This window comes from Podarcis gaigeae, assembly GCF_964106915.1.
Source record: "Podarcis gaigeae genome assembly, chromosome: 2".
Taxonomy (NCBI): domain Eukaryota; kingdom Metazoa; phylum Chordata; class Lepidosauria; order Squamata; family Lacertidae; genus Podarcis; species Podarcis gaigeae.
This window is the reverse complement of record NC_139679.1, coordinates 105,572,387-105,599,437: the sequence shown is the minus strand read 5'-3', so window position 1 is coordinate 105,599,437 and position 27,051 is coordinate 105,572,387. Positions and strand designations below refer to the sequence as shown.

Sequence of the window (27,051 nt, the reverse complement as noted above, 5' to 3'; positions counted from 1 at the left end):
TTTGCTTCAGGATGAGAACAGAAATCATGTTCTGGTGGCAGCGGGAGCCCCCATTAGCTAAAGTGGTGCTTCAGGTTAAGAACAGTTTCAGGTTAAGAATGGACCTCCGGAACGAATTAAGTACGTAACCAGAGGTACCATTGTATATGTGGTTGCTGCTCTGCTGCCAGAATCCCTGTGTGTCTACGAGGCTTTAAGGGAGCAGGTGGCCCTGTGGTCTCAACCACTGAGCCTCTTGGGCTTGCCAATTGGAAGGTTGGCGGTTCGAATCCAGCAACGGGGTGAGCTCCCATTGCTCTGTCCCAGCTCCTGCCAACCTAGCAGTCCAAAAAACATATCAGTGCAAGTAAATAAATCGGTACTGCTGTAGCGGGAAGGTAAACAGCGTTTTCGTGTATTGTGGCTTCCTTCATGGTCCTCCATGTGCCAGTAACAATTTAGTCATGCTGGCCACATGACCTGGAAAGCTGTGGACAAACACCGGCTCTCTCAGCCTGAAGCAAGATGAGCCTTTGACTGGACTTAACTGTCCAGGGGTCCTTCCCCCCCCTTTTTTTTAACCTACTTAGAGACTGTCTTACCATAGAGGTTTATTTTATTTTATAATTTTTTACAATCAAGCACTCTCTTTCTATATACATATATAATGAAATAAATAAATGAATACCTCTTTATGACATACAGTAGTGCCTCTGGATACGAATGGGATCTGTTCCAGAGCCCTGTTCGCATCCAGAAGCAAACGCAACCCGCGTCTGCGCGGGTCGCGATTCACCGCTTCTGCGCATGCGTGTGACATCATTTAGACCGTCTGCGCATGCGCGAGCGGCGAAACCCAGAAGTAACACATTCCGTTGCTTCTGGGTCGCTGCGGAGCGCAACCCGGAAGCGCTCAACCTGAAGCACATTTAACCCGAGGCATGAATGTACTGCTTCAGGATTAGCTACCTTGTCCATTTATTTCTGTTCATGATTTTACACTCTTTCATTTGCATCTTCTTGTACGTTCTACCGGTAATTTATATTCTTTCTCTCCCTCCCTCCACCCTCAGTTTCTCCAGAGTTGAGCAGCGTAAATGGCAATGCTTGGTGTACATGTATGTGCTTTGGAAAGCAAAACTGGTTTTCTTTCTGGTTGGTTTTCAGCTCCCATAAGCGGTTCCTACAGCCAGCGTGAGCAAGGGCTTGAAGGCATTGTTGTTATTTTCAATGCAGCGGGCTGCTACTTCACTTCCAGTAGGATACAGTAAAAACCTGGTTTTTAACATATGCAAATTGTGGCCCCAAGAGAGCTATTGATAGCTAGCTGAATAAAAGTGTGTTTCCTCAGCGTGTGGAAATCGGAAACGGAATGTGGATTCCCTCTTGCACAATACAGTATTTATTAGAAAACAAAGCATAAGGCAATTTTAACCCAGGCAGTCTAGAGCTGGATTAAACCATTACCTAAGTAGACTACATAATAGGCCTTTAGTCTATGTAAACTGGCAGTTCCTCATGTGTGGATTATTAATAATAATAATAATAATAATAAACTTATTAGTTGCTTGTTACCTAAAAGGTATTCAAGCAATTTAATTTTTTATATAAAAAAATGATTATACTATAGAGGTAAAAATCATATTTAAAATCTCTCTCTCTCTCTCTCTCTCTCTCTCTCTCACACACACACACACACACACACACACACCATAGAAAACACCCTCCCCAATTCAAGCCACAGCAGTAATTGATTGATTGATTGCGTTTATATACGGCTTTTTCTCCCAAGGATCTCCTCCACCCCATTCATCCTCACAACAGCCCTGTGAGGCAGGTTAGGCTAAGAGATGACGGCTGGCCCAGGGTCACCCAGTGAGCTTCATGGCTGAGTGGGGATTCAAACCCTGACCTCCCAGGTCCTAGTCCAGCACTCTAACCATTATGCTACACTGGCCAGTATGCCAGTCTAGCTCCTGCCTTGGACTCCTCCTTCAGCTCTGAATGCAAGACAACAGATCAGCTGCTTTGCAGCAGGGAGGTTGAACATGGTGACTATCACGAAGACTGGAATGCTTTGGAAGACTGAAGGGGCAGGGAAGTATAGGATGAGCTGGGATATGCGGTTCATGAGACTACATTTGTGGGAGCTTGCCTCCACTTGTGAAAGAGTATGTTACATAAATATGCTGGTTTACTGATAAGTGTGCCTGTTGTACAGCAGGGGTGGGCCGAAAGTAGATTGGAATCTACTGCTAGATCCCTGGCTGATTTGCAGCAGATTAGGAAGGGTTTCTGACTGCCTGTTTATTCGGCAAGAAAAATTACTTTTCCCTCCTGAATTAGACTGCTGAAATGAAGTAGGGTAATCAGGAAGTGGATGTTTCTAATAAACCCACTCCCCCCAAAATTACTATACAGTGGTACCTCAGGTTAAGTACTTAATTCATTCCGGAGGTCCATTCTTAACCTGAAACTGTTCTTAACCTGGAGCACCACTTTAGCTAATGGGGCCTCCTGCTGCTGCTGCGCCACCGGAGCACGATTTCTGTTCTCATCCTGAAGCAAAGTTCTTAACCCGAGGTACTATTTCTGGGTTAGGTGGAGTCTGTAACCTGAAGCGTATGTAACCTGAAGTGTATGTAACCCGAGGTACCACTGTACTGTACTGTACTCCTAGCCACTAGCCAGCAGAAAAAAATGAAAACTCAAACCATATTTTTTTTATGTTCAGTGGCCTTTTGGTTTAAATCTCCCCTTCCAGCAAGAAGTCCAGGGTCAAGACCAGCTGCTGTAAAGCCGTGTGCTTCTGTTTGTGTGTGATCTCACAGCTCCCTTCTCTTGCAGACAAAGCAGCAGCAAATGTATAGCAAGGAGAGAGAGCAAATTTCCCTCCCTGCCCTGCAGTTGTTCCAGCTGTGCCTCCTCTTCTGTCTCGGCTCTGGGTGCAGAATAACCATGTGATAAACCTGCTTTAAAACATGCTCTAAAAAAACTCATTAACGAGCAATTTTGGGTAGAGATGTACCTCTTTGCAATTAAAGTCTCGAGTGTACTCTGGTGATCTGTGTTTAAAATCTGAAACGAAAAATAAATGAAATGGGCAACCTGAGATTGCCTTGACGTAAGGAGGAGGCCATAACGTATAGAAATAAATGGCTTCTACAGTGGTACCTTGGGTTACATACACTTCAGGTTACATACGCTTCAGGTTACAGACTCTGCAAACCCAGAAATAGTATCTCGGGTTAAGAACTTTGCTTCAGGATGAGAACAGAAATCGTGCTCTGGCGGGAGGGCCCATTAGCTAAAGTGGTGCTTCAGGTTAAGAACAGTTTCGGGTTAAGAATAGACCTCCGGAACGATTTAAGTACTTAACCTGAGGTACCACTGTACTTTAGTTCTCTGGAGAGCACTTCTCTTTCTTTTGCTACTCCTGGCTTGGGTAGGATGTATCTTGTTTTTTGGTTTACTGAGTAAACTTCAAACACTTAAGTAGTTAATAAATGTGTGCAATTCTCTTAGCATGGAGATACTTGCATAGCTCCAGTTAGTGGGGGTATTCTGGTACAGAAGGCGGAAATAACATGGTCCCTTCCTGCAGGACGGTAGCCGAGATAGTTTGGATGACTTGGTTTCTTGTTTTGCTGTTTTCAGCGTTTGTTTGACAAGAGAGGAGTGCAGCCGTCATTGAGTGGGGCACCATGCAAAACATAAAAGAGTATGCAATGGAGGGAAACGAAAAAAATCAGATGGGGTGAAAGGTCAGCACAGAGAAGAGAGAGCAAAATGCAGAGCTCTGCATAGCCTTGAAAAAACTGTAAAGGTCACAAGATAACGTTCATGGGGGGGGGCAGCGTGGTCTTACAACAAATGGGCAGATTTAGATTACCGTAAAAGCATGAATAGGTTTGAAATGGACAAATTGTCACTTGTGATCTCTGCTTTCTAATTGGGTTTTCTTCTCCTTCCTAGGAATATATCATTCGTGTGCAAAGAGGGATTTCCATGGAAAACAGTTGGCAGGTAACTTGTTCACCTCTGACATAAGGAAATGCATTTTGCTAATTGGATTTTACAGGGGACACAGCAAAAGATTCCCTAGTCATTTTGAGCACTGACAAGATGCTTCTACGTCCAACTTTCTTTTTTTTGGACGAAAGAAGCTATTCAGCGGCATGTGGGCTTGGTGAATTGTTCCTGTATGTTCTTTTCTGTCTGCAGATTCTTCTTTGCTCTCACCCAGGTGGTTCAAATTAGACGCATCAGTGTTTAGATCCTGAAAGTGCACCACTGTGATGCTTTCTTCTTTTTCTTCATCTTCATGAGACTAAAAAAGAGCCAAACTCATACTGATTTCCCACACCTAACCCATTTCAGTCAATACTAAAGTATGCTGAAAGCGTAGAGAGTAAGTACCTGAATGAGTGTCTCCACCCCCATTGTTCAGCCCAGACACTGAGGTCCAGCTCCAAGGGCCTTCTGGAGGTTCCCTCCCTCCGGGAAGTGAGGTTACAAGGAACCAGGCAGAGGGCCTTCTCAGTGGTGGCGCCCTCCCTGTGGAACGCCCTCCCATCAGATGTCAAGGAAATAAGCAACTATCTGACTTTTAGAAGACATCTGAAGGCAGCCCTGTTTAGGGAAGCTTTTAGTGTTTGATTCTATTTTTAATATTCTGTTGGGAACCACCCAGAGTGGCTGGAGAAACCCAGCCAGATGGGCGGGGTATAAATAAATAAATAAAAATTATTATTATTAGAATAGAAGGCACCAGAGACGACTCAAATCTCTTCTGAAGGAAGAGAGAAATGTAGGGGAGAGACCCTAAAAGTGTGGCCTAGAAGGACATGGGCAGCTGCCAGATTTCCCACTTGCGAGCTGAAAAAGCTTATATGACTCTTTTCTTCTTTTCAGTCTGCTTGCATACTGTTGGCATGTGCTCTTGGGTGAGCATCCTTAAGCATCCAAGTATGCAAGCTGTAGAAGTCTGGTTGGGTGTGACTCCTTAATGTGTGCATTCCAAGGGGCTTAAAGACACAAGCCTGTTGTTCACACTCTGAATGTTGGTTGTGCGAAATGCTGTTGTACCCACAATCGGAAGCGCTATTACCATTTAAGCAGCTATCCTATCTTTAAAAGACATCTGAAGGCCGCCCTGTTCAGGGAAGTTTTTAATATTTAATGCTGTGCTGTTTTTAACATTTGATTGGGAGCCGCCCAGAGTTTCCCCAGCCAGATGGGCGGGGTATAAATAAATAAATAAATAAATATAATAATAATAATAATAATAATAATAATAATAATAATAATAATAATTATTATTATTATTATTATTATTATTAATGTGTGGAGCCCCTCCTGAAATTCCAAATTCCATGATGTGAATATTTTTGGAAAGGGCGATCAATTTTTCCCTAAAACAGAAGCCAGCAATACTCAAAAGGGGAACACCTGTACATTGAAACCTTAATAAAATTAGGCCCTTATTTATGTTCCTCCGCTGACAATTTATTTTCATGTAAGCCCAGATATAAGAAGGATCACTACAAATCCATGCCACTGGGGCAGCCCAAGCCCCCGTAAACTTGTGTACATGGAATGGAAGCAATGCTTTGCTCCTATAGAGTGATTGCAGCATGCCCAGAGAGAGAGATTTCTCTAGTTCTCCTTGGAGGTTTTGAATCTTTGTGATCCTGGCTCCTGCCACAATTGTACCCATAGATTGTCGATACCCAGTTGTATTAGAATGTGTGGTACCGGCACTAATTATGTGTTGCTTTTGTAGATTATAAGAAGATACAGTGACTTCGATTTGCTGAATAATAGTTTGCAGGTAAGAGGTTTGTTTGTTTGTTGTTGCTGTATGAAAACTACAGTGGTACCTTGGGTTACATACGCTTCAGGTTACATACGCTTCAGGTTACAGACTCTGCTAACCCAGAAATAGTACCTTGGGTTAAGATCTTTGCTTCAGGATGAGAACAGAAATTGTGCTCCGGCAGCGCGGCAAGCAGCGGGAGGCCCCATTAGCTAAAATGGTGCTTCAGGTTAAGTACAGTTTCAGGTTAAGAACTTAAGTACTTAACCCGAGGTACCACTGTCCTTGGAATTTAGGGCTAGAGAATTCAGTCTGTGTCTGTTGCCTGTCACTTCTGCTCGTCTCAGCCACAAATCTGTTTTGACATGTTTTCTGCATTAATTTGCATCAAAAGAAGAAGCAGCAGCTCTGCACCAAAATCTGCATTTCAAAGTCATATTCAATATAGGGATCTCAAAGAGTGTTTTGATACTTTTTTGAGCCAAGAAGCATATTGGAAATTTGGGAAGTGTGAAATCCAGGGCTGGCGCAGCCATTAGGTGGGGTGGGGCCACTGCCTCAGGCGGTGGCACCCTGTGGGCACCCTGCCATCTCTGCCAGCAGTGGGGAAGCAGTGCTGATTTTGGGCAGGATCTCAGCGGTCCCCAATCACCAAGATCTCACCCGAAATTGGTGCCGATGGCAGCACTGTTTCTTCCCCAGTAGTGGAGGCAGCAGAGTGGGCAAGTGGTGGTGGTAGTAGTGGCGGCAGGGTAAGTGACAGGTGCAGTTATGGCAGTGCTGGTGACCGCAGCAACCACTGGGCAGCACTTCCTGTTTTGCCTCAAGCAGCAAAGTGGGCTTGTGTTATCCAATGGACAGCTAAGTTTTTTGATCTTCGCATTAGTCCTGTGGATCAGGACAGTTCATATGAGAATTCACAAAGATCAAATTCCTCAAGTATCTGTTAGAATTCCTGCTCTGTGATTGCAGTCATGGGACTTTTGTCTATCACATGACGGTATATGTTTTGACTCCACAGAGCGGGAAGTGATGGAGACAGGATGTTTGTGTTACTATGTTCCGTGAAGTGGGACTATTGTCCTTTCTTCTTTCTCTTTGCTGTCTGATGCTAGAGAGAGAGGGAGCCATGTTGTAGTGCTTCGTGTGTGTTTATATGTAAATAAAGTAGATTAGCCAAAATGCTGAGTTGCTGACGTCTGTTACGCAAGATGCGAAGACTCTGCGGATCCCTAAGTGTGCCGGTGTCAGTTGGCATTGGTCGCTGTGACGTTCAGGCAGAAGAAAGCTTTTGAAGCTCCCAAACGATCGACTAGGAGGGAGAGAACATGCCAGTCAGGCATGTGTCTCTGCCAGGGTTCTACTCGAGTGTAGGACGAGCTCCTGACCGTATCTTTACTGTGTGTTTTGTGAAGTCACTTGTGCATATGTGAATGCATGCCGTGTGTTTGCACGTTTTGTTAAACAAGAATTAATGTTTAACTGTGGTTTAACGGGAGTGAGCGGTATGCTGAGGCCTGCTGCTCAGAGTCCCTGCTTTTCTCCTGGCTGCAGCACGCCGGGCGCAACGAAACCCTGGCTTGTCCTGCCGGCGATACCCAGGTGTGTGGTTTGTTTGGAGAGACGTGAACCTTGCACCCCAGGTTCAGACGATCTGATAAGCCAAAGTGTTGCTGTCTTGCATGGCATAGCCAAGAACAGGGGAAGTGAGGATTTTGGAGCAGTGTGTTGCTAGCACATTGATCTATTAAACCATAGTTAAACATTCTGAAGTTAAACAAGACAAGTGAACCAGGCTAAAGAAAAGACAAACGTTTGAACAGGCAAAGGTGTACAGACTGAAGAAACAGACCTTCTAATTCAAACTACAGTGGTACCTCGGGTTACAGATGCTTCAGGTTACAGACGCTTCAGGTTACAGACTCCACTAACCCAGAAATAGTGCCTCGGGTTAAGAACTTCGCTTCAGGATGAGAACAGAAATCGCGCGGTGGTGGGATGGCGGCAGCGGGAGTCCCCATTAGCTAAAATGGTACCTCAAGTTAAGAACAGTTTCAGGTTAAGAACGGACCTCCAGAACGAATTAAGTTCTTAACCCGAGGTACCACTGTACTAAAGTACTCTATGGAAAAAAACTGTTCCTAGTAATGTTTTGTGCAACCCGTTGAAGATGGGAAGAGTGGCAGACATTCAGTTTAACTTGATTCATCTTCTGTGGTCAAAATGTCTATTTCTTACAAAAGCAGAAGTCATAATGTGCTTTTTTTTAAAAAAAGTATGCAGTGTATGCAGTCGTTTTGTTCCTTTCCGAAGTACTTTCTGGTGCTGTTTTATCGCGTGATGTATTTCCTTGCCGCTGAGTAGCATTCCTTCATTTTTCGAACACTGCAGCTACTGTGTGCTTGTGCTTTTCCCAGAACATTGAATTCTTTTTAAGCGTGCGTGGGAAAGTACAGGGGAAGAGGATGTATGCTAAAGAACTCTTCAGTGACTTCTAGGCAGAAGAGGGAAGTTAGTGATTGCAGAATTTTGTCAAGTGGGTTTCAGCAAACCCTTTTGCTCCTCTCGCATTCTCTGTGAGATACAAATGGAGCAAGAATTCCGTTAAGGCATTCTCGTGGACGGTAATATGCAAAACAAATGGTGCAGTTAAGTAATTTTGGCAGCAAGGCATTATGATCTTATTGGTCCCTCCTCCTCTAGGGGGAAATTAAGTATTATTTCACATTGCTTCAAAACGTAGTAAACCAGCTGTGCTGTGTTTGGGGGCTCTTCTCATTCGGCAAAGTCCTACCCTGATGATTCCAACAAAACAAGCCAGTAGAACTACAATGACTACCTTGTGTCTGTTCTCTGTTTGTGGTGTACCAAATTTTCAGTACAATAGACTATTGGAGAGAAGTCCATTCATTTTAAGTCCTTTAAATGGATTTCATATATATAACAAATATTGATTCTTTTTCTATACTGATGTGAAGAGATGGTTTGTATTTCAAAAGTACTGCTATCTCCAGGGTGGTTTTAAAGATCAGCACTGGGCATTTTCAGATTCAAGGATCACTTTATTTACATTCATATCCTGTCTTTTGACACACTGTGGCTCAAGGCAGTTATAACAACGAACAAGCTAAAATACTGCGTAGCTCAGTCCTATAAAACACAAAAGAAGATAAAACCAGCAATTTAACCACTGGTTAAAACAGTAATGGCAGTAGATTAAAAAAAGAAGAAAATAATAATCTGTTTGACAAGCCAAAGTCTTCATTGCAAAGCAGACTGTAATATATGTGTCAGTTCAGCAGGATGGTGATAGTAAATCACTGCCTGAGAAGTGAATGAGCTCAGCAAAAGTTTTTCTGGGGAAGGAAGAAGCAATTCTGTGGGACTTACTAATGTTGTGAACCTTCCTTCCTGTTTCCTCTGTATGGACTGATAATTCTTCGAAAAACAGCACATGAAAAAAACAAGTTTAAACAAACTGAATCCTGGTCCTGAATGGGGTCACTGTGCCCCTGAAGGACCAGGTGTGCAGCCTGGAGTCATTTAGGACTCACAGCTGTCCATGGAGGCGCAGGTCAATTCTGTATCCAGGGCAGCTGTTTACCAGCTCCACCTGGTACGCAGGCTGAGACCCTATCTGCTCATGGACTGTCTCGCCAGAGTGGTGCATGCTCTAGTTATCTCCTGCTTGGACTACTGCAATGCGCTCTACGTGGGGCTACCTTTGAAGGTGACCCGGAAACTACAACTAATCCAGAATGCAGCAGCTTGACTGGTGACCGGGCCGGCCGCTGAGACCACATAACACCAGTCTTGGAAGACCTACATTGGCTCCCAGTACGTTTCCGAGCACAATTCAAAGTGTTGGTGCTGACCTTTAAAGCCCTAAACGGCCTCGTCCCAGTATACCTGAAGGAGCATCTCCACCCCTATCGTTCTGCCCGGATGCTGAGGTCCAGTGCCGAGGGCCTTCTGGCGGTTCCCTCATTGTGAGAAGCAAAGCTACGGGGAACCAGGCAGAGGGCCTTCTCAGTAGTGGTGCGTGCCCTGTGGAACGCCCTCCCATCAGATGTCAAAGCAATAAAAAACTACCTGACATTCAGAAGACATCTTAAGGCAGCCCTGTTCAGGGAAATTTTAAATGTGTGACATTTTTGTGTATTTTTGGTCTCTGTGGAAGCCGCCTAGAGTGGCTGGGTAAACCCAGCCAGATGGGCGGGGTACAAATAAAAAATTATTATTATTATTATTATTATTAACAAACAAAAAATAAGGGGGAACCACTTGGGCAACCGTTTTAGGGCTCCCCACAACACCTTGCACTCCCCAGCAGGTTAAACTTGATGCTGATTCTGCTTAGGTGTATTAGAATCATAGAATCATAGAGTTGGAAGAGACCACAAGGGCCATCGAGTCCAACCCCCTGCCAAGCAGGAAACACCATCAGAGCACTCCTGACATATGGTTGTCAAGCCTCTGCTTAAAGACCTCCAAAGAAGGAGACTCCACCACACTCCTTGGCAGCAAATTCCACTGTCGAACAGCTCTTACTGTCAGGATGTTCTTCCTAATGTTTAGGTGGAATCTTCTTTCTTGTAGTTTGGATCCATTGCTCCGTGTCCGCTTCTCTGGAGCAGCAGAAAACAACCTTTCTCCCTCCTCTATCTGACATCCTTTTATATATTTGAACATGGCTATCATATCACCCCTTAACCTCCTCTTCTCCAGGCTAAACATGCCCAGCTCCCTTAGCCGTTCCTCATAAGGCATCGTTTCCAGGCCTTTGACCATTTTGGTTACCCTCCTCTGGACACGTTCCAGTTTGTCAGTGTCCTCCTTGAACTGTGGTGCCCAGAACTGGACACAGTACTCCAGGTGAGGTCTGACCAGAGCAGAATACAGTGGCACTATTACTTCCCTTGATCTAGATGCTACACTCCTATTGATGCAGCCCAGAAATTTTATACAAAATTTTGAATTATGTTCATCTTTGAGACAACTTTTTTTTTTAAAGCACCTGAGATACTTCCACTCCATTGTAATTATTAGCCCTGGCATTGTAAATATTGCCAATGTCATTTAGCCAGGCAGACATATTGTGCAACACTGGGATGGCATAAATAGGTAGCAGTGCATTCTGACCTTAGCACTTCTTGTTTGCCCTGGGAACTGTAGGATCTTTGACCCTTTGCTTTTTGCACGAAGAGCAAGAATCAAATTCCGTTCAGGCCGGGAAGGCGTTTTGTAATTTCTGTTGCAAAATGAAATGACGACTCTCGCAGTCCATCCTCTTTCTGTTTCCCGAGAAAGGTTTTGCCATTGAGATACCATGCTGTCAGTCTTAAAACTGTACTTTCTTTGGCTAGTGGATTATTATAAAGCTTTAATCAGAATCACTGACTTCTGTATGTTGGGTCATCTTGTGGTGGGGCATTGCTGGACATGGTTCAAACTCCTAGTAGCAAAGGACTACGAAACAGCAGGTGGTGAAACCTGTCCTCTTTTTTTCAGCCTTTCTAGGAGAATTTAATTGTTCCAGCCACTGCTGTTGTCTGTTTGCCATTATGTTTGAGACGCTGATATTTTATCTTGTTGTGCTTATTTATGGATATTGTAGACCAGTGGTTCTCAACCTGTGGGTCCCCAGATGTTTTTGGACTACAACTCCCTTCAACCCTGAGCTCTGGCCTTGCTAGCTAGGGGTGATGGGAGTTGTAGTTCAACAACATCTGGGGACCCACAGGTCCAGAAAGGCTGTTGTAGACACTTCAGCGTTATTGAGACTGAAAAGCTTTCTATATGTACACACACACACACACACACACACAATTATCTTTGGAATCCTGGTGGTTGTTGTGGCAGGTGGTTGGAGCAGGTAGCCAAGGTCTGTGCTTGCCTTACTGCTTGTGGTGTGTTTGCAGGGGGGCAAGAAGCTATAAACCTGGGTTCAGACATCATGGCAAGCCAGATTCTGCCTTGTTTCTCGGCAGTCCCGCAGCAGTACGAGCATGGGACGAGCAGAGCAAGAACGTTTCAACAGCTTGCACAAGTGGGCTGCTCATTCGCATCAAACCATGGTTTGTTTTTAACTGTGCTTTGACATCCAAACCAGGACTTTTAGTGTATTTAGGAATAACATTTTGGAGGTCCCAAGTCGCAAGGTGGTTAGATTGGTCTCAACTAGGGCCAGGGCCTTTTCAGTACTGGCCCCAACTTGGTGGAATGCTCTGTCACAAGAGACTAGGGCCCTGCGGGATTTGACATCTTTCCGCAGGGCCTGCAAGACAGAGCTGTTCCGCCTGGCCTTTGGTTTGGACTCAGTCTGACCCTTATGTTTCCCTCCCCTTATGGTTTTGATCTATGGGCTACTTTTAAAATGAGGCTGCATTTCAAATTGCATTTTAACCTGTATTTTAAATTGGGGTGTCCCCCCCCCCGCACACACTATTATGTTTTTACTGTAATTTTACTGGTGCTAGCCGCCTTGAGCCCGGCTCTGGGCGGGGAGGGCGGGGTATAAATAAAATTTATTATTATTTATTATTATTATTATTATTATTATTATTATTATTATTATTATTATTATTATTAACTAATCTGGGTACATACTCAGGTATTTCTGGGTACATACTCAGGATTGCTTAATTCCCTCTGGTTTGGGTTTGTTAATGACCAAATTTCAGTTACATGTCAGCGGTTGTGTTTGAATGTCATGATAAAAGCATCGCTTACTATAGCATACTACGAAGGGAATGAGCTGCAGGGAGCTCCTCTTTCCCTTCTTCTCCTCTGGCAATGCTTGGAGAAAAAAGGGCTTTTGCTTCTGTTTTTGACCAGCATTTCATCTGAGCTCAATAAACCCTGGTTAATCTGAATTATGGTTTGCATTAAACAAGCCAACTTCAAACAATGGGTTATGAAGCTGACTTGTTTCAACCAAGTACTGTATAACCAAAATTAGGGTTCTTACCTAACCCTAAGCAGTGGTTAATCAAATATAGAAGTGAAAGTCTTTGTTGCTCCTCTGGGGGAAGGGAAGTACATGAGGCTGTTTAATTGAATGGAAACCGACTGCTTAATGGAATTTTTATAGTAACTTCTGCACTTCTCTTACATTGTACCTCTTCTGCAACTTTTGTTTTTGAAGATATCTGCTCTCAGTCTACCTCTTCCTCCCAAAAAGTTGATTGGAAATATGGATCGTGAATTCATAGCTGAAAGACAGAAAGGACTCCAGAACTATCTCAATGCAATTACTTCCAATCACATTCTGTCCAACTGTGAATTGGTCAAGAAATTTTTGGATCCAAACAACTACTCTGTAAACTACACTGGTAAGTAGGCTATTTTGGAAATTTCTTTGCTTGTTTTCATTGGAAAGTCCTTCAGCCCAACAGTTAAGGCAGGAGGACTTCACCCTTCTCCTCTTTTGGGGTTGGAGAATCAATCCACATTGCCACTATAGCTCATAAGGAGTTACCCTTCTTCCATAATGGTGCAAGGGCTTGAAACAGTTGACTTCCGACTGAAATCTGTGCATCCTTGTCAAAGAGAGGAGGGGATAATACGGGTGGAGGGAAGCTGAACTTACTGCCATGGACTGCAGTCTAGGGGTCCCAAGTTTGGGACACTGAAATTCTCTTCTTAAGGCTGGTACTTACTTAGTAGACATGCATAGGATTGCCTTGTAAAAGTGTTTAAAACTGAGTGCAGGATTCCAGCCTCAGAATACAGTGATACCTCAGGTTACATACACTTCAGGTTACATACGCTTCAGGTTAAAGACTCCGCTAACCCAGAAATAGTGCTTCAGGTTAAGAACTTTGCTTCAGGATGAGAACAGAAATTGGGCTTGGGTGGCACGGCAGCAGCTGGAGGCCCCATTAGCTAAAGTGGTGCTTCAGGTTAAGAACAGTTTCAGGTTACGTACGGACCTCCGGAACGAATTAAGTACTTAACCTGAGGTACCACTGTACTTGAGACATCTTTTGAATTCAGGAGACTGGGAACTTGAAAGTGGTGCATGTCACAGCCTGGCAATATAGTTTTGATGTATTTCCTGGAGGAAGTGATGAGCAGTTCAAAGCAAAAGCATTTATACCTGCAGCTCTCTGTTTAAAAAAGAAAAGTGACTTTAAAGTGAGGAGCTCTGTAAACAACAACAACCCCATAATGTTAGTACAATTCAGCATTTATTTAGCACATGGTTGTCCTGGATTTCAGCCCCTATTGGACCATAGCACTTTAGCTGATCGTTTTACAAGTCTGTATTTTGACACTGGAGCAGCTGAACCAATGGTTATAGGTCCTTCATGAAGCCATTGTATAAGAGTCTTGCACACCTAGGACCAGAGTGTTCAATAGGAGATTGAAGCTGATCAACCATTTGCATCAGAAAAGAGATGGTGGTGAGGAGGAGGAGGAAGAGGAGGATGATAATACTGATGCATATATACCATGCTTTGAAGTTGGCTTATTTCCACCAACTAGAGAACAGATTTACCACAGTTGTTCCATGTATGGATGACACAACAAGTGGCTGTTCATCTAAAGGAGATTCAAAACCACAGCTTTTGGCTTCTTGTGTCATCGGTTTGGCTACTGCCTGTGGTTTGTTAGGAGAGGAATAAACTATGAACCCTGGTTTGGACAACATGAAACATGGTTTATCGTAATGATATGTGAACCAGGACATTGTTTTCTTCAGCAGAAAAGGGCCTTCTGCAACACTGAGAAACTTCGCCGGCAAATTGTGTTCTAAGTGTTATTGGGAGTCCTGCCTCTGCAACTCTTCTGCCCAAGATTTGCCCATCTTCTGTGGGTGCAAGCAGGCTTTGGGTATGGGTAGTATTTTGCATTTCATGATTAATAAGCCAGACTTTCACAGCTCCCCCCCCCCTTATTTATCTGAGGGAATATTAGGACTACAGCAAGAGGCCCCCATACATTTCAAATCTAAACTAAGGAACTGAAAAGTGTCCTGTTCTTTCTTCAGCCCACCAGCTCATGGAAATGCCTGCTGCAGTAGCTGCCGTGTTCTTGTTAGGCTGTTCTGCTTAAACATTTCACAGCTCAAGGCCTTATCTCCCACTGCGCACCTCTTTCATCCTTAGAGATGAAACACCTGAGCACAGTGGGGCAACGTGAGAACGGAATGTTGTTTTTAACTTTTGATTTCCTCGGCTTCTCGCTGCCTACTGTGATGCAACCTTCCGTGCTGATTCACAGAATATTTGTCTTCATAGAAAACTGTAAACTAGGCACATGGCCATTTTGTGTGTGTGTGCGTGTGCACGAAAGGAAATGTAACAAATAGCAAATATTCCTGACAAATGACAGAGAATATCCTTTTTGTAGGCTTAACAATGTCCTGGTACATAAAAGAGACTTCAAAAGAGATTACAGCATCCTTGGTTGATTCTTACTTCAGAAGTCAAATTTTTTTTTATCCAGCACATCTGATTTCACACATTATACAGATGCTTGTGTCCTTTTTCCAGTGGGCCCCTCACCCACCAACTCAGACAAGGTGTGTTCTTTTTTCAGACAAGGGCCAGTCAATAAGGGTAGGGTTATTTGGCCAGAGCCTCAGATTTAGAAACCTGTTAACTTTGGGGCCTTTGATAAGTTTCACAACTTGTTTTTGTGAGCATCAGACACACACACTCATTGATTAGACCTGCAAATTTAAGCAAAAAAGATGTGACATGGTAAAAAACGTTTTTGTTGTTACTTGAAAAAGGTTTTATTAACATTTATGAATATTTAAAATCTATCTGTTCTAGTGGCATAATATTTTGGTGTCTTATTTTATTTCCATGTGTCATTTTGTTGTTGTTGTGGCTAAGGACCTCAAAAGCCTGAAATGACCTAGGCCTCTCTGGACCTCTGAAAGGGCCTCACATGGAAAGCTACCAGGGTTGTTAGATGTTGACAATTAGGATTGCCATTCCTGATTTCAACACCAGGCTACCTTGAGAGAAAAATTATTTTATCTAGGGCAGGAATGGGGAACCTGTGAGTCTCCAGATATTATTGAACTCCAGCTCCCACCATCCCTGTCAATCATCCATTCTCTCTGGGACTGATGGGAGTTGTAGTCCAGCAATAGCTAGAGGACCACAGGTTCCTCACTCCTTATCTAGGGACGGCTCTTCTTAAATAGAGTGTTTTAGTCTTTGCTGAGTTTTGCCCTCACAGAAGCCTACCAATAGCCTCTTTTTGGTGGTGGGGTTGTCACCTGTTATACCCATATAAAATATTTACTTTGTGGTGCGTAGTACTCTGGTTTTAAATACAATCCCAGGAAGTGTGTGCATTTTAGTTGAACTAGAGTGGAAAAGAACCCTCTGAGGAGACACCCTCTCTTGTGCGAAATGTTATAAGGTAACAGCTTCACCACTGACACTTGTTAATATGTGTACCTGACGGCCACCCAAAATTCTCTTTGCAGAGATTGCCTTACAGCACGTTTCGATGTTCTTTCGGTCAGAGCCAAAGTGGGAAGTGGTGGAACCTCTAAAGGATATCGGTAAGAGTTTTTTGCTCGCTAGGTAAAGCGATTGCGCCACAAACCAAGAAATGTGCTGTCGGCTTATCCAACCCAATTGAGTGTCCTCTGAATAGCAGCAGCAGCAGACATGATACCTAGACATGATACCTTCATGCAAATATCAGGCACACAAGGATTTTGTTCTCTGCCATGGTCTGATTGCACTAGTAGAAGCATTCTTTGCAATGTAAATAAGGGGCAGAGGGCAGGGTTAAATTCCTCTACCCTTCCCTCCTAGTCTTGATCCAGATTGCCCCCCCTCCAGGCCTTCTGTTTACTTAAAAAAAAATAATCATGCAGTTGCTAATTTAGTCCTCCTCTAGTTTAGTCTTCCGTAAAAGCTTTTTCCAGCCTTCTAAGTGGTAATGGCAGAGATGGAATCTGGGCCCTTTTCATGTGCCAAGTCACCTTGACCATTAAGCCTTGACCGTTTAATATTTGTGTCATATATTAAGTTGGCGATGATGATCAAACTGTGGACCCTGATGTGTTTCTGGATTGGTTCCCCCTGTTTACCAGACATTTACCACTGTGTGTCAGAACAGTTTGAGGCCCTTTTCAAGAGGCAGACCCCCCCCCGTTATGCTTAAATTTTATTCAAATGCACATTCCATGCACACACCTCTATATTAATATTTAAAATGAATTAGAAAGTTTGTTTCATGTAAACTTCTCATTCTTTGCGTTTTCTGTTGTAAACGAAGAAAGTAAGGCTTGAAAGATAGTTTCTACAAGTGGCTTTTGAGAGGTGGAAGTGAGTTTATACATAGGCGTGTCCCACTTCAGACTATTTAGAGAGACCCAGTGCCTTTTTTTTTCTTAGAAAAATGTTTAGGGGTACTCTCATTTTGACTCAAGAAAATCACAATTTTTTTCAAATCGGGAAAAATAAATACAGTAAATGGACAAAAGCACAAAGATTCACAAAATGTTTAGGAGTATGTTTACCACTGCGCACCCCTCAGAAAAAAAGCACTGGGGAGAACGGTCATGAATCAGCCCGTAACACAAATAATCCAAATATTATTTTTTAAGGACCACCCACGTCCACACAATTTAATGCAATAGTGCATTTGTACAGTTGATAGTGAAAAGTCCCTTTCCTTTTCATTTGAGACAGTGAAACAATGAGGTTGTATTGGAACAGACTTTCCGAACTAATTGGTGTTTATAGAAAACACAGAATTGCTGCAGGAGAATTGGGGTCATGTTGGGTGCACGCCTGGCCAATCTGCTTATCTGAACGTGGCTTGTGTAGAAAATGAAAACCCTCATTTGCCAACTTCAATCAAACTATTGGTAATCACGTAGCTGTTTTCTTTTTTTAGGGTGGAGGATACGGAAGAAATATTTCTTAATGAAGATTAAAAATCAACCAAAGGAGCGGCTAGCGTTGAGCTGGGCAAGTTTCACTTTTGGGAGCCATTGTGGTGCTTCGATTACAGTGTGTCCCTGTTCTTTTAATCAGCGTGTGGTGTTTTGTTTGTTTTTTGTCATTTTCAGTAACGTAGTCATTGTATTTCCAGGCTGACCTTGGCCCTGACAAGTACCTGTCTGACAAAGATCTTCAGTGCGCTGTGAAACTTCTTTCTTCTTGTTCTGTGAGTAGTTTCTTTAATTGTTACTTTTAATCCACATACTTTCCTTGGTCCAACACAAAACTTCACAGACGTCAGTAGTGCACAGAGGTGACCGTATCCCATCTTGATTTCAGAGCTTGGCTCTTGGGCTATCTACCACCCATGCCTCGTTCTTAAACTGGATGGGCATTTAAAGCAGTTTTCATTAGCTGTGAATCTCCTTGTCACAGCCGGCTAGGAGTTTATTTTGAGCGTTCTCTTTTTGTTAAGTAAATAAAAGAAATACATTTTATTGCAGGTTTTGTTTCTTGCGTTTTGTTTTTTAAATATGTTTTTATTACAATATTTTCTTGGATAACAGTAGAACAGGCTTCCTCCACCTCGGCCCTCCAGATTTTTGAGATTACAATTCCCATCATCCCTGACCACTGGTCCTGCTAGCTAAGGATCATGGGAGTTGTAGGCCAAAAACACCTGGAGGGCTGAGGTTGAAGAAGCCTGCAGTAGAACATACAGAGTCCCTGTTTTCAAGTTGTAAACTCTGTCATATTCAGAGAGCGAGACATTTCTGTTATAGGCAATAAGGGGTTGAGGGAAAAGAGAAGTTGGAAGAGAGAGGGGAGGAAGGGGGAGGCTGTAAAAGTTCATTGCTCTCCCCGTTTGGGATCCCCAGCAACTGGCAATTCTGCCTTTCAGCAGTTAAGATGAAACATAGCCATCTGGGCTAGTAGCCATTAAAGAAAGCTGCATTGAAGACTTGTGCATGCTTATTCAAAAGCAAGCTCCACTGTGTTAATGGGGATTTTAACTGTGTAGATTGGGTAAAATGAGGTGTGCAACCATAAGCTCTACAGGAACAAAACAAGTTTATTTGTGAGCTAATTTGTGCAAACAAATGAACTACCGTCATGGTTTTATCCCAAACACCATGTGCAATAGTAACCTTGTACAGTGGTACCTCTGGTTACGTACTTAATTAGTTCCGGAGTTCCGTTCTTAACCTGAAACTGTTCTTAACCTGAAGCACCACTTTAGCTGCCGCACCACTGGAGCACGATTTCTGTTCTCATCCTGAAGCAAAGTTCTTAACCAGAAGCACTATTTCTGGGTTAGCGGAGTCTGTAACCTGAAGCGTATGTAACCCGAGGTACCACTGTATGCCCTTCCCTTTTATCACTTTAGGTGTTAGGTACTTATTTACAATGCAATAGAAGCTCCTGAGGGTGTCGTTTGGTTTATCCCTGTAAGCAAACACATTTCAGAGTTGCCACAAAAAACCTGATTGTCATGTTCAAAATTTAAACAAAAGTAAAGGTCTCTGCTGGGAAACGCTAATCCTTTAAATGTGAGCAATTGGCCATGCACAAATTTCTCTAGAACACACAGCAGTGTTTTTGCCAGGACATCTCTCACTCTTTTGAGCAGGCTTTGGTGTTTGCTGCATACTGGGGGGGAAACTGATCATGCAACAATCTTCTTGAATTACCGTGTGCAGGAGTCGTGTTTGGTACAATGAATGTTCAACAAAATCAGGGGTGTTTTATCGAGCAACAGACTGGCTCAGTAAAGCCCCATTTGGACTGTCATCTTAATCATCCCTTCCCCTAACCTGGTGCCTTCCAGATGTTCTTAACCATGAGGTTGAAAGGACTCCATAGTCCCCAACACTGGTTTATATCACTGTGAAGACCGTACTTGCACATTGAACTTGGTGGGACAGGATCAGAATGTTAGAAAACTTAAATGTGTTCTCTCCCTTTTTTAAAAAAACAGCATCCCTATATTTACAAAGTCACTTTTGCAATGGCCAATGAATCTTCTGCACTGGTAATAAGACCATTCAGCGAAAAAGGAACACTCAAAGACCTGATATATAAGGTAGGGTTAAGTATGCTCTCGAGGCATAATGTTTTCAAGGTACATAAGTAACGTGGACTTGACGTATTTGCAGAGCGTATTTTTTAGGTCTGCAACATTGAATAAATCTAAAGAACCATTTTGCTTGCATGCTATATATATATATCCCTAATAACTGGACAGCAGATTTTTAAAACATATTATTTTTAACGAAGTTCTTATAAGTGCCAAGCACCAAGCTAAGAGGCATTTTTGGCATTTTCAACTTTTCTTTCTCACACACAAGGGGGTGGGTGGGGTGTTCCTCTTCTAAGATGTTGCCTGCTACAAGACCTGCATCTAAAATCAAGGAAAACAATGCCTTGCTTCAGAACTATTGTTTTACTCACATGCAAATGTAATTACTTAGGATTGTATCCAACTCAAGTTCTACTCGAGAGTGGATCAATTGAAATGATGCATCTAAGTTGTCTATTAATTTCATTAGGTCTACTCTTAGCAGGACTATCATTGGACACAACCCTTAGACTGCAGCTCATGTGATTCATTGCCTAAAGATTTCTTTAATCAGGGACCTGCCCTAATATTTTCTTAGTGCACGCAAGGAAAAAAAACTTTTTAATAATTGAAATGCCTTGCGCTGATGTGATAACTTCTGTGATGTTTGAGATTAAAAACAAAATTGCTGTTACGATTATTACAGGCGAAGCCAAAAGATCCATTTCTGAAGAAGTACTGCAACCCGAAGAAAATTCAAGGTCTTGAACTTCAGCAAATTAAAACGTTCGGCAGACAAATTCTAGAGGTACAGGATTTTTTTTAGATTGTCTAAAATAGATTTGCTGTTAAGGCAGGCAATCCACTTGAAGTTCTAAACAGTAACAAAAAGTGTATCTGAAACCCAAATCAGCTGTGAATGTTTTTCCATGTGTGCTGGAAATGTCACATTGGAATGCAAAATCCGAATGAATTTTGCAGAGGAAAATGGGTGAGGTATGGCTGTATGCATGCAGGTAGAGGAGACTCTAGCCTTGCTTGTATTTTCTTCCTGTAAAATGTTCCTGGGGTGCAGGTGCAAAGCACACCTTACCTGGGAAAGGGACCTACTTTTTGCCATGTGGAAGCCAATCTGTTTTGAAAGAAGCAGTCCCTTAATACATGCCTATGATCAACGGCTTTCGACTGTTTTGAGTCCACGACTCCCTTGACCAACTACATTCTTTCTGTGTCACCCTGTGGGGCTCATTCAGGAGCCCAGTTATGTCATCTTAAGGCAGCCCTGTTCAGGGAAGTTTTTAATGTATGATATTTTAGTGTTTTCTGGTTTCTATGGAAGCCGCCCAGAGTGGCTGAGGAAACCCAGCCAGATGGGCGGGGTACAAATAATAAATTATTATTATTATTATTATTATTATTATTATTATTATTATCACCCCTTGCCTGCAGAGCTGGCAGCCTCTCACCCTTTTTCAAACACCCTCCCTTGTGAGGTGTTCCCTCAGCCTCCTCTCCTTGGGAGTCCTCCGGGCAGCTGCTGCTACCATCCCTGGTCTCTGAGCTGCCCTGCCCCCCACCCCAAAGAGAGGTGCCTCCTCACACTGCCCCACAGGGGCCTGGGACTTGTCGGTCCATTCCCAATGGCAAGGGTTGGCAGACTGGCTAGCTGTGCTCCCTCATCCACTTGCTTGCTTACTCCAAGGCCATCTCAGTTCCTGGCAACCAGGACCTCCTGGCCAGCCCCAGAGGCACCATTCTCCTGGGGAGCTTGTAGGCAGGGCAGCTGCAACAAACAGCTGTGGAAGCCTTGGGGAGGCAGAGACGCAAGAGGGCATCAGAGGAGGGAAGGAAAGAAAGAGGGCCAGTGGGCCAGTGTGGTGTAGTGGTGAAGAGCGATAGACTCGTAATCTGGTGAACCGGGTTCACGTCTCCGCTCCTCTACCTGCAGCTGCTGGGTGACCTTGGGCCAGTCACACTTCTCTGAGGTTTCTCAGCCCCACTCACCTCACAGAGTGTTTGTTGTGGGGGAGGAAGGGAAAGGAGAATGTTAGCCGCTTTGAGACACCTTCGGGTAGTGATAAAGCGGGAAATCAAATCCAAACTCCTCCTCCTCCTCCTCTGACCATCTTTCACGGCACACTGATTGGAAACCACTGCCTAAGATCATTGGAAGTGTGCTAGATGCAATATGTGACCCAAAAATGCAAAATGTGCGGTAATGTTAAGGGTGGCGGGAGAGGATATATTGTTTATTCATATCCTTCCTAAATTGCGCTAGCAAGTTCCTTATGTAGCAGTTACATTCCCCTTCTCGCGCACAGCAAGAAAGCTGGTTGTAGGCTTGTTAGAACCTCTTACTATTATGCCATTCAATCTGCGGCAGATTGAATTGTACGTTCCTGGTAAGTTCCCTCGAATCCATCTTAAAAGAATAAAGACACCACAGTCTATTCTTAGTCAACAAAAAGTAAGTTTACTCGCGTTCAGGCAGTACACAGTATGAATCCTGAAGGCAGGCTTAAAGTTACAAATATGTACATGTGGATTTACCACATATGGGGGAAGGTCCCTGTGCTGCTGTTGGCTGCAGTCCTAGCTGGAAGCAGACAAATGGAGAAAGAGAAAAAAGGGGGGTGGGAGCTGCGTGACTCTTCCTTTTGTTACCTGGACAGGTAGGGTCACGCCCACCTCTGGTCACATGCAAGAGGAAGGATGCTCCAGGCCAGGAGGAACAGGAATTTCGACTGGCTGGACCGATTATATCCTTGCATGTCCACTCTAGTTACAAGGAATGTTGTACTTGACTGCTACCCGTGGATCACATCCCACAAAATGCAGATGTGCACCTTGTGAGTTCGAGGTGGCTTGAGAAGGGTGGGAAGGTATTTAAGCAAATCTGTAGCATCTGAAAGGGGTGAGGAAGGGCTATTGGATAGTAATAACAGAAGCATCAAAGGCGGTTGGGCAGGGGAAGTGTGAATAGGGCTTGTACCCATCACAGAACGAAAGCCCCCAATTAATGCCCTTTGGGATGTGTGGGAGGGTGTGGGATACATCTTTGGACAGGCATTTAATAGATCTTGGCAAGGGAATTAATTTCCTCAAACTAAAACATCTGTGTGCTTGGTCTCCCAGGTCTTAAAATTCTTGCACGAAAAAGGATTTCCGTACGGCCACCTCCATGCTTCCAATGTCATGATGGACGGGGACACATGCAGGTTACTGGATTTGGAGAATTCGCTGCTGGGGCTCCCCTCCTTCTACCGGTCCTACTTCACACAGTTCCGCAAAATTAATGTACGTCGAGGCAAGCATCTTTGTGCGTGGGAATCCGTTATAGATGTCATACGTTGAAATAGTCACCTTATTTAAAAAGAAAAGCTTTTCAGTAATGCTATGAGAGAAGCTTAATAGAAAGATGTTTAAAGGATGTTTGGAAACACAGCAGTGTGGTTTTTTTGTTTTGTTTTGTTACAAGAACTAGTTAACACTTATCTCTTTTTTTGGAAGAAAGAGGAGGAGAATTGGAGGGTGGCACCAAAAACCAGAAGGGAGAAACCCCTGACTTGTTCTGGTTTTGTTTTCCTAGAGGGAAAGGGAAAACGATAAGCCAACTCTGAAATGCCGAAACCTTGCAGTATGTAGTTGGCTTTTTCAGATAAATATTATATTGCACAATGAATGTACAGTTGCTACTCCTTTGCTACAGCGTCTTTTCACCAAAGAAGGGCATTTGTGAATACCACATACAGTGGTACCTTGGAAGTCGAATGGAATCCGTTCCGGAAATCCATTTGACTTCCAAATCGTTCGGAAACCAAGGCGCTGCTTCCAATTGGCTGCAGGAAGCTCCTGCAGCCAATCGGAAGTCGCGGAAGTCACATTGGATGTTTGGGTTCCAGAGAACATTCAGAAACTGGAACAATCACTTCCAGTTTTCGATTGTTTGGGAGCCAAAACGTTCATGTACCAAGGCATTTGAAAACCAAGGTATGACTGTATTGTAGTACTGGTGCTGTAAACATGTGAGTAGTGTACCGATGGATTATCCTGGAGGGGGTGGGGTCTTGTTTTATCACTTGGAAAAGCTCCCCTCTCTATTATAATGTCAAACTTAACATCACTTATCCGATGGGATCTCAGCCATATTGGTAGTCCTGAAAATACCTTGTGGAACAAGTTGGATCTTACTGCTTTCAGAAATTGTTACCTACCGTAGTTGTTTTGAGTTTGCTTGAGACGTGAACTTGCAATATAACCAGTCAGAAGAGAGGCTGTTTTTTGTCTGTCCCAAATCACAGTTCCCTAAACAGTTCCCTTGCTAATCCTCCTGTGGCTCGATCTTAACCCATGCCTGCTCAGAACTAAGTCCTGTTGAGTTCAATGGGACAGACTGCCAGGTAAGTGTGTATAGGAATGTAACCTTAATTCATGTAATTCATGCTTGCCGTTGGCGGTTATTCATTTTGCAGCAAGTACACACAGGAAGTAAACATTCGTTACAAGCGCAGGATCACTGATGCCAGTGGAGAGTAGGGTTCATGTGATAATCACGTGATATTTTAAGCAAGCTGTCTCTCCCTCCCATTTCTTTTCGCAGACTTTAGAAAGTGTTGATGTGCATTGCTTTGGTCACTTACTGTACGAAATGACCTACGGGAGACCCCCAGACTCTGTTCCAGTGGACAGCTTCCCCCCTGCACCATCCACATCTGTAGGTGAGTGCAGGTTGCTGCTCAAAGCAACATTTCGGCCTAGTTCAAACTCTGATTGTTTGCATTTCTTCTACATTTCTCACCTTCAACTTAACTTCTGTATTTCTCGCCCCTTCAGTAACTGTACTGGAATCCATTATTTCCCCCGAAGCCATGAAGAATGGCATGCCTACAGTCTCCCGGCTCTTACAAATGCCGTAAGTCCCTATTTGTTCTCTCTGTACAGGCTAGTCACTCCTAACTGGCTTCGAGTGACTCACTTGGTCATGGAACCACATGTTTGAACATCCGCTGTATAGTTTTGAAAGTTGCTTTGTTTGCTGTGCATTCGGATGCCATCACCACATTTTGTGTGGTAGTTCCTGGGATCACAGAGCCATAGCTGTCAACTGTCCCTTATTTGGTGGGAAAGTCCCTTATCCCAGCTCTGTGTCCCGCTGCTGTCCCCTATTGATGATGTCCCTTAAATTTCCCGGGTTTGAAAGGAAGCAGCTCCTCTCCCTCCCTCCCTGCCGGCCAGGGAGGAGGGAGGCTCCAACTGTGTTGCTTGGCTGCGTTGCTCACCCAATAAGGAGTCTAAGAACGACTGGGGGGTGGAGCTTGCATGCCTTGTGCCAATCAAATCGGCCACATTGCCTGGGGACTCGCCTTTGCTCAGCGCTTCCCAGTGGAGAGGTGACGGTGGTTTTCCTTGCTGCATCCCCTTTGTCGGGTTGCTGTGCTGTGGGAACCACCGCTTGAGGCTTCGTTTGGCTGCTGGCTGGGCTTTCTGCCTTTGGCTCGGAGGGGCTCAGAAGTTGAACATACCTGTGCCCGGAAAATGCCTTATTTTGGCTGCTGATCCCTTATTTTTGAGGCTGCTGGTCCCTTATTTTCAAATCTGTAAGTTGACAGCTATGCACAGAGCAGGTTTTTGTCTATCTGGATACAGTTGGGTGCCTTTTTGAGTCAGGGTGGTGGACTGAACCTTTTGAAATGGCACTGGTTTTGACCACTATTTTAAAAACTGCACTATTTATTTTTTTCATTTCTTAGAATTTCTGAGCAACACTGGGTTGCAGCTAAGTCTGGCTCCTTGGAATTGCTGTCTCCTGGTTTAGTCATTGCGCGGCAAGCCATTTTTGCAAAGCAGCTCCTATTTGTACTAGTTTCCACTAAGCTGCTGGAGACTTGAGTTGAAAGGAGCTGCTTCACCCATATCTACCTTGCCATATGGAGCTTAATCCAATGAGCTGCAGTTCCTATTAGTCCAAGTGCAAAATTAAAAAAACAACAACAACAACCCAGCAGTTAGGTAGGATGGTGCTTGCTGGCTGGCTTTTGAATGTGCATTATCTGTTTGTTTTTTATTTCAGGTTATTCAGTGATGTCCTTTTAACAAATTCAGAAAAAACACAGTTTAAGGTACAGTTGAATTACATTGATGGCAATTTGCTTTTAATAGTATATTTTATCTAGCCGTCCCTTCCCAACTTTTCAGTCCTTGACACATTGCTACTTCCCCCTGGCACCCCCTCCCCCTAAGCCCAACAGACTTCTAGAGAATATCTGCATGAATGCCATGTTATAAATATTAGTCTCTCACCAAGCTGTGGACCTTTTTCTTTTCACTTATCAGATCCCCACTAAGTTAAAAGAAGCATTGAAGATTGCCAAAGAATGCATAGAGAAAAGACTAGTAGAAGAACAGAAGCAGGTAAGTTTTGAACCTCTTTCCATTAGTGCTGATGGTTTCTCAGACAAATACTGCTAATTATTATTATTATTTTGGGTTGATATTTTTATAATTATTTCATTTTACAATGTATATAAAACAGAGAGAACTATTACAACAACATCTAATGGGGAAATGGTTTTTGAATTGGTAAACATTTGTAATCCTCTTTGCCCCCTAAGTCCTTTTCTTCTTCCGTTAAAAGATTCATCAGCACAGAAGACTGACGAGAGCCCAATCTCATTATGGTTCAGAGGAAGAGAAAAAAAAGAGGAAGATCTTAGCACGAAAAGTAAGCAGCACTGGAATCTAAGATTAATAATAATACTTCTCTCAGAATGGGAAAATAGTGTATACACAATCATCCCATTTCAAACTGTATATAACAGGATACAAATGAGAGCAGCAGCAATATGTTAGGCAGCGATTCATCCCTGTTTAAAAACTTTATTAATAAATATAATGGGAAAATAGTTGTATTTATTAATAACATTTTAAAACAGGCATGGAAAGCTGCCTAGCACATTGTTGTTTATCTCATTTATATATATCTCTTCTGCCTAAGAAGATAGTGTCTTGGGATCATTCCATTTCTGTACTTGCAACAACTCTGTGAGAGAAGCTAGAGCTAGAATAAGAAGTTTTAGCTATGCTGAAACTTCCTGGCTAAGGGGATTTCAACCCAGCTGTTCCTGATCCAAGTCTAGCATTTTGTACACTACCTCACAATGCGGTAACTTGTGGTAGATCTGTACCAACTCTGTGTGGGTGGTTGTGGAGATGGGTCTATGTCAAAAGACTCTGATGTGCATCCTACCCTCAAAAGTTCATAATGTGAC

At 43.4% G+C, this 27,051-nt stretch overlaps 1 protein-coding gene across 6 annotated transcripts in view; it reads left to right on the top strand.

Moving 5' to 3' along the window:
- Positions 1 to 27,051, top strand: part of PXK (PX domain containing serine/threonine kinase like) — a 48,784-nt gene that overhangs the window by 8,440 nt on the left and 13,293 nt on the right. For all 6 annotated transcript variants that reach the window (XM_083724256.1, XM_083724258.1, XM_083724255.1 and 3 more), the window contains exons 2-15: positions 3,955 to 4,005; positions 5,765 to 5,812; positions 12,945 to 13,131; positions 16,251 to 16,328; positions 17,678 to 17,751; positions 17,876 to 17,950; positions 19,703 to 19,807; positions 20,490 to 20,591; positions 22,919 to 23,080; positions 24,384 to 24,501; positions 24,617 to 24,695; positions 25,854 to 25,902; positions 26,117 to 26,194; positions 26,418 to 26,504. In XM_083724256.1, coding sequence (XP_083580382.1) covers positions 3,955 to 4,005; positions 5,765 to 5,812; positions 12,945 to 13,131; positions 16,251 to 16,328; positions 17,678 to 17,751; positions 17,876 to 17,950; positions 19,703 to 19,807; positions 20,490 to 20,591; positions 22,919 to 23,080; positions 24,384 to 24,501; positions 24,617 to 24,695; positions 25,854 to 25,902; positions 26,117 to 26,194; positions 26,418 to 26,504 — 1,293 coding nt within the window. The remainder of the gene's footprint in view (positions 1 to 3,954; positions 4,006 to 5,764; positions 5,813 to 12,944; positions 13,132 to 16,250; positions 16,329 to 17,677; positions 17,752 to 17,875; positions 17,951 to 19,702; positions 19,808 to 20,489; positions 20,592 to 22,918; positions 23,081 to 24,383; positions 24,502 to 24,616; positions 24,696 to 25,853; positions 25,903 to 26,116; positions 26,195 to 26,417; positions 26,505 to 27,051) is intronic.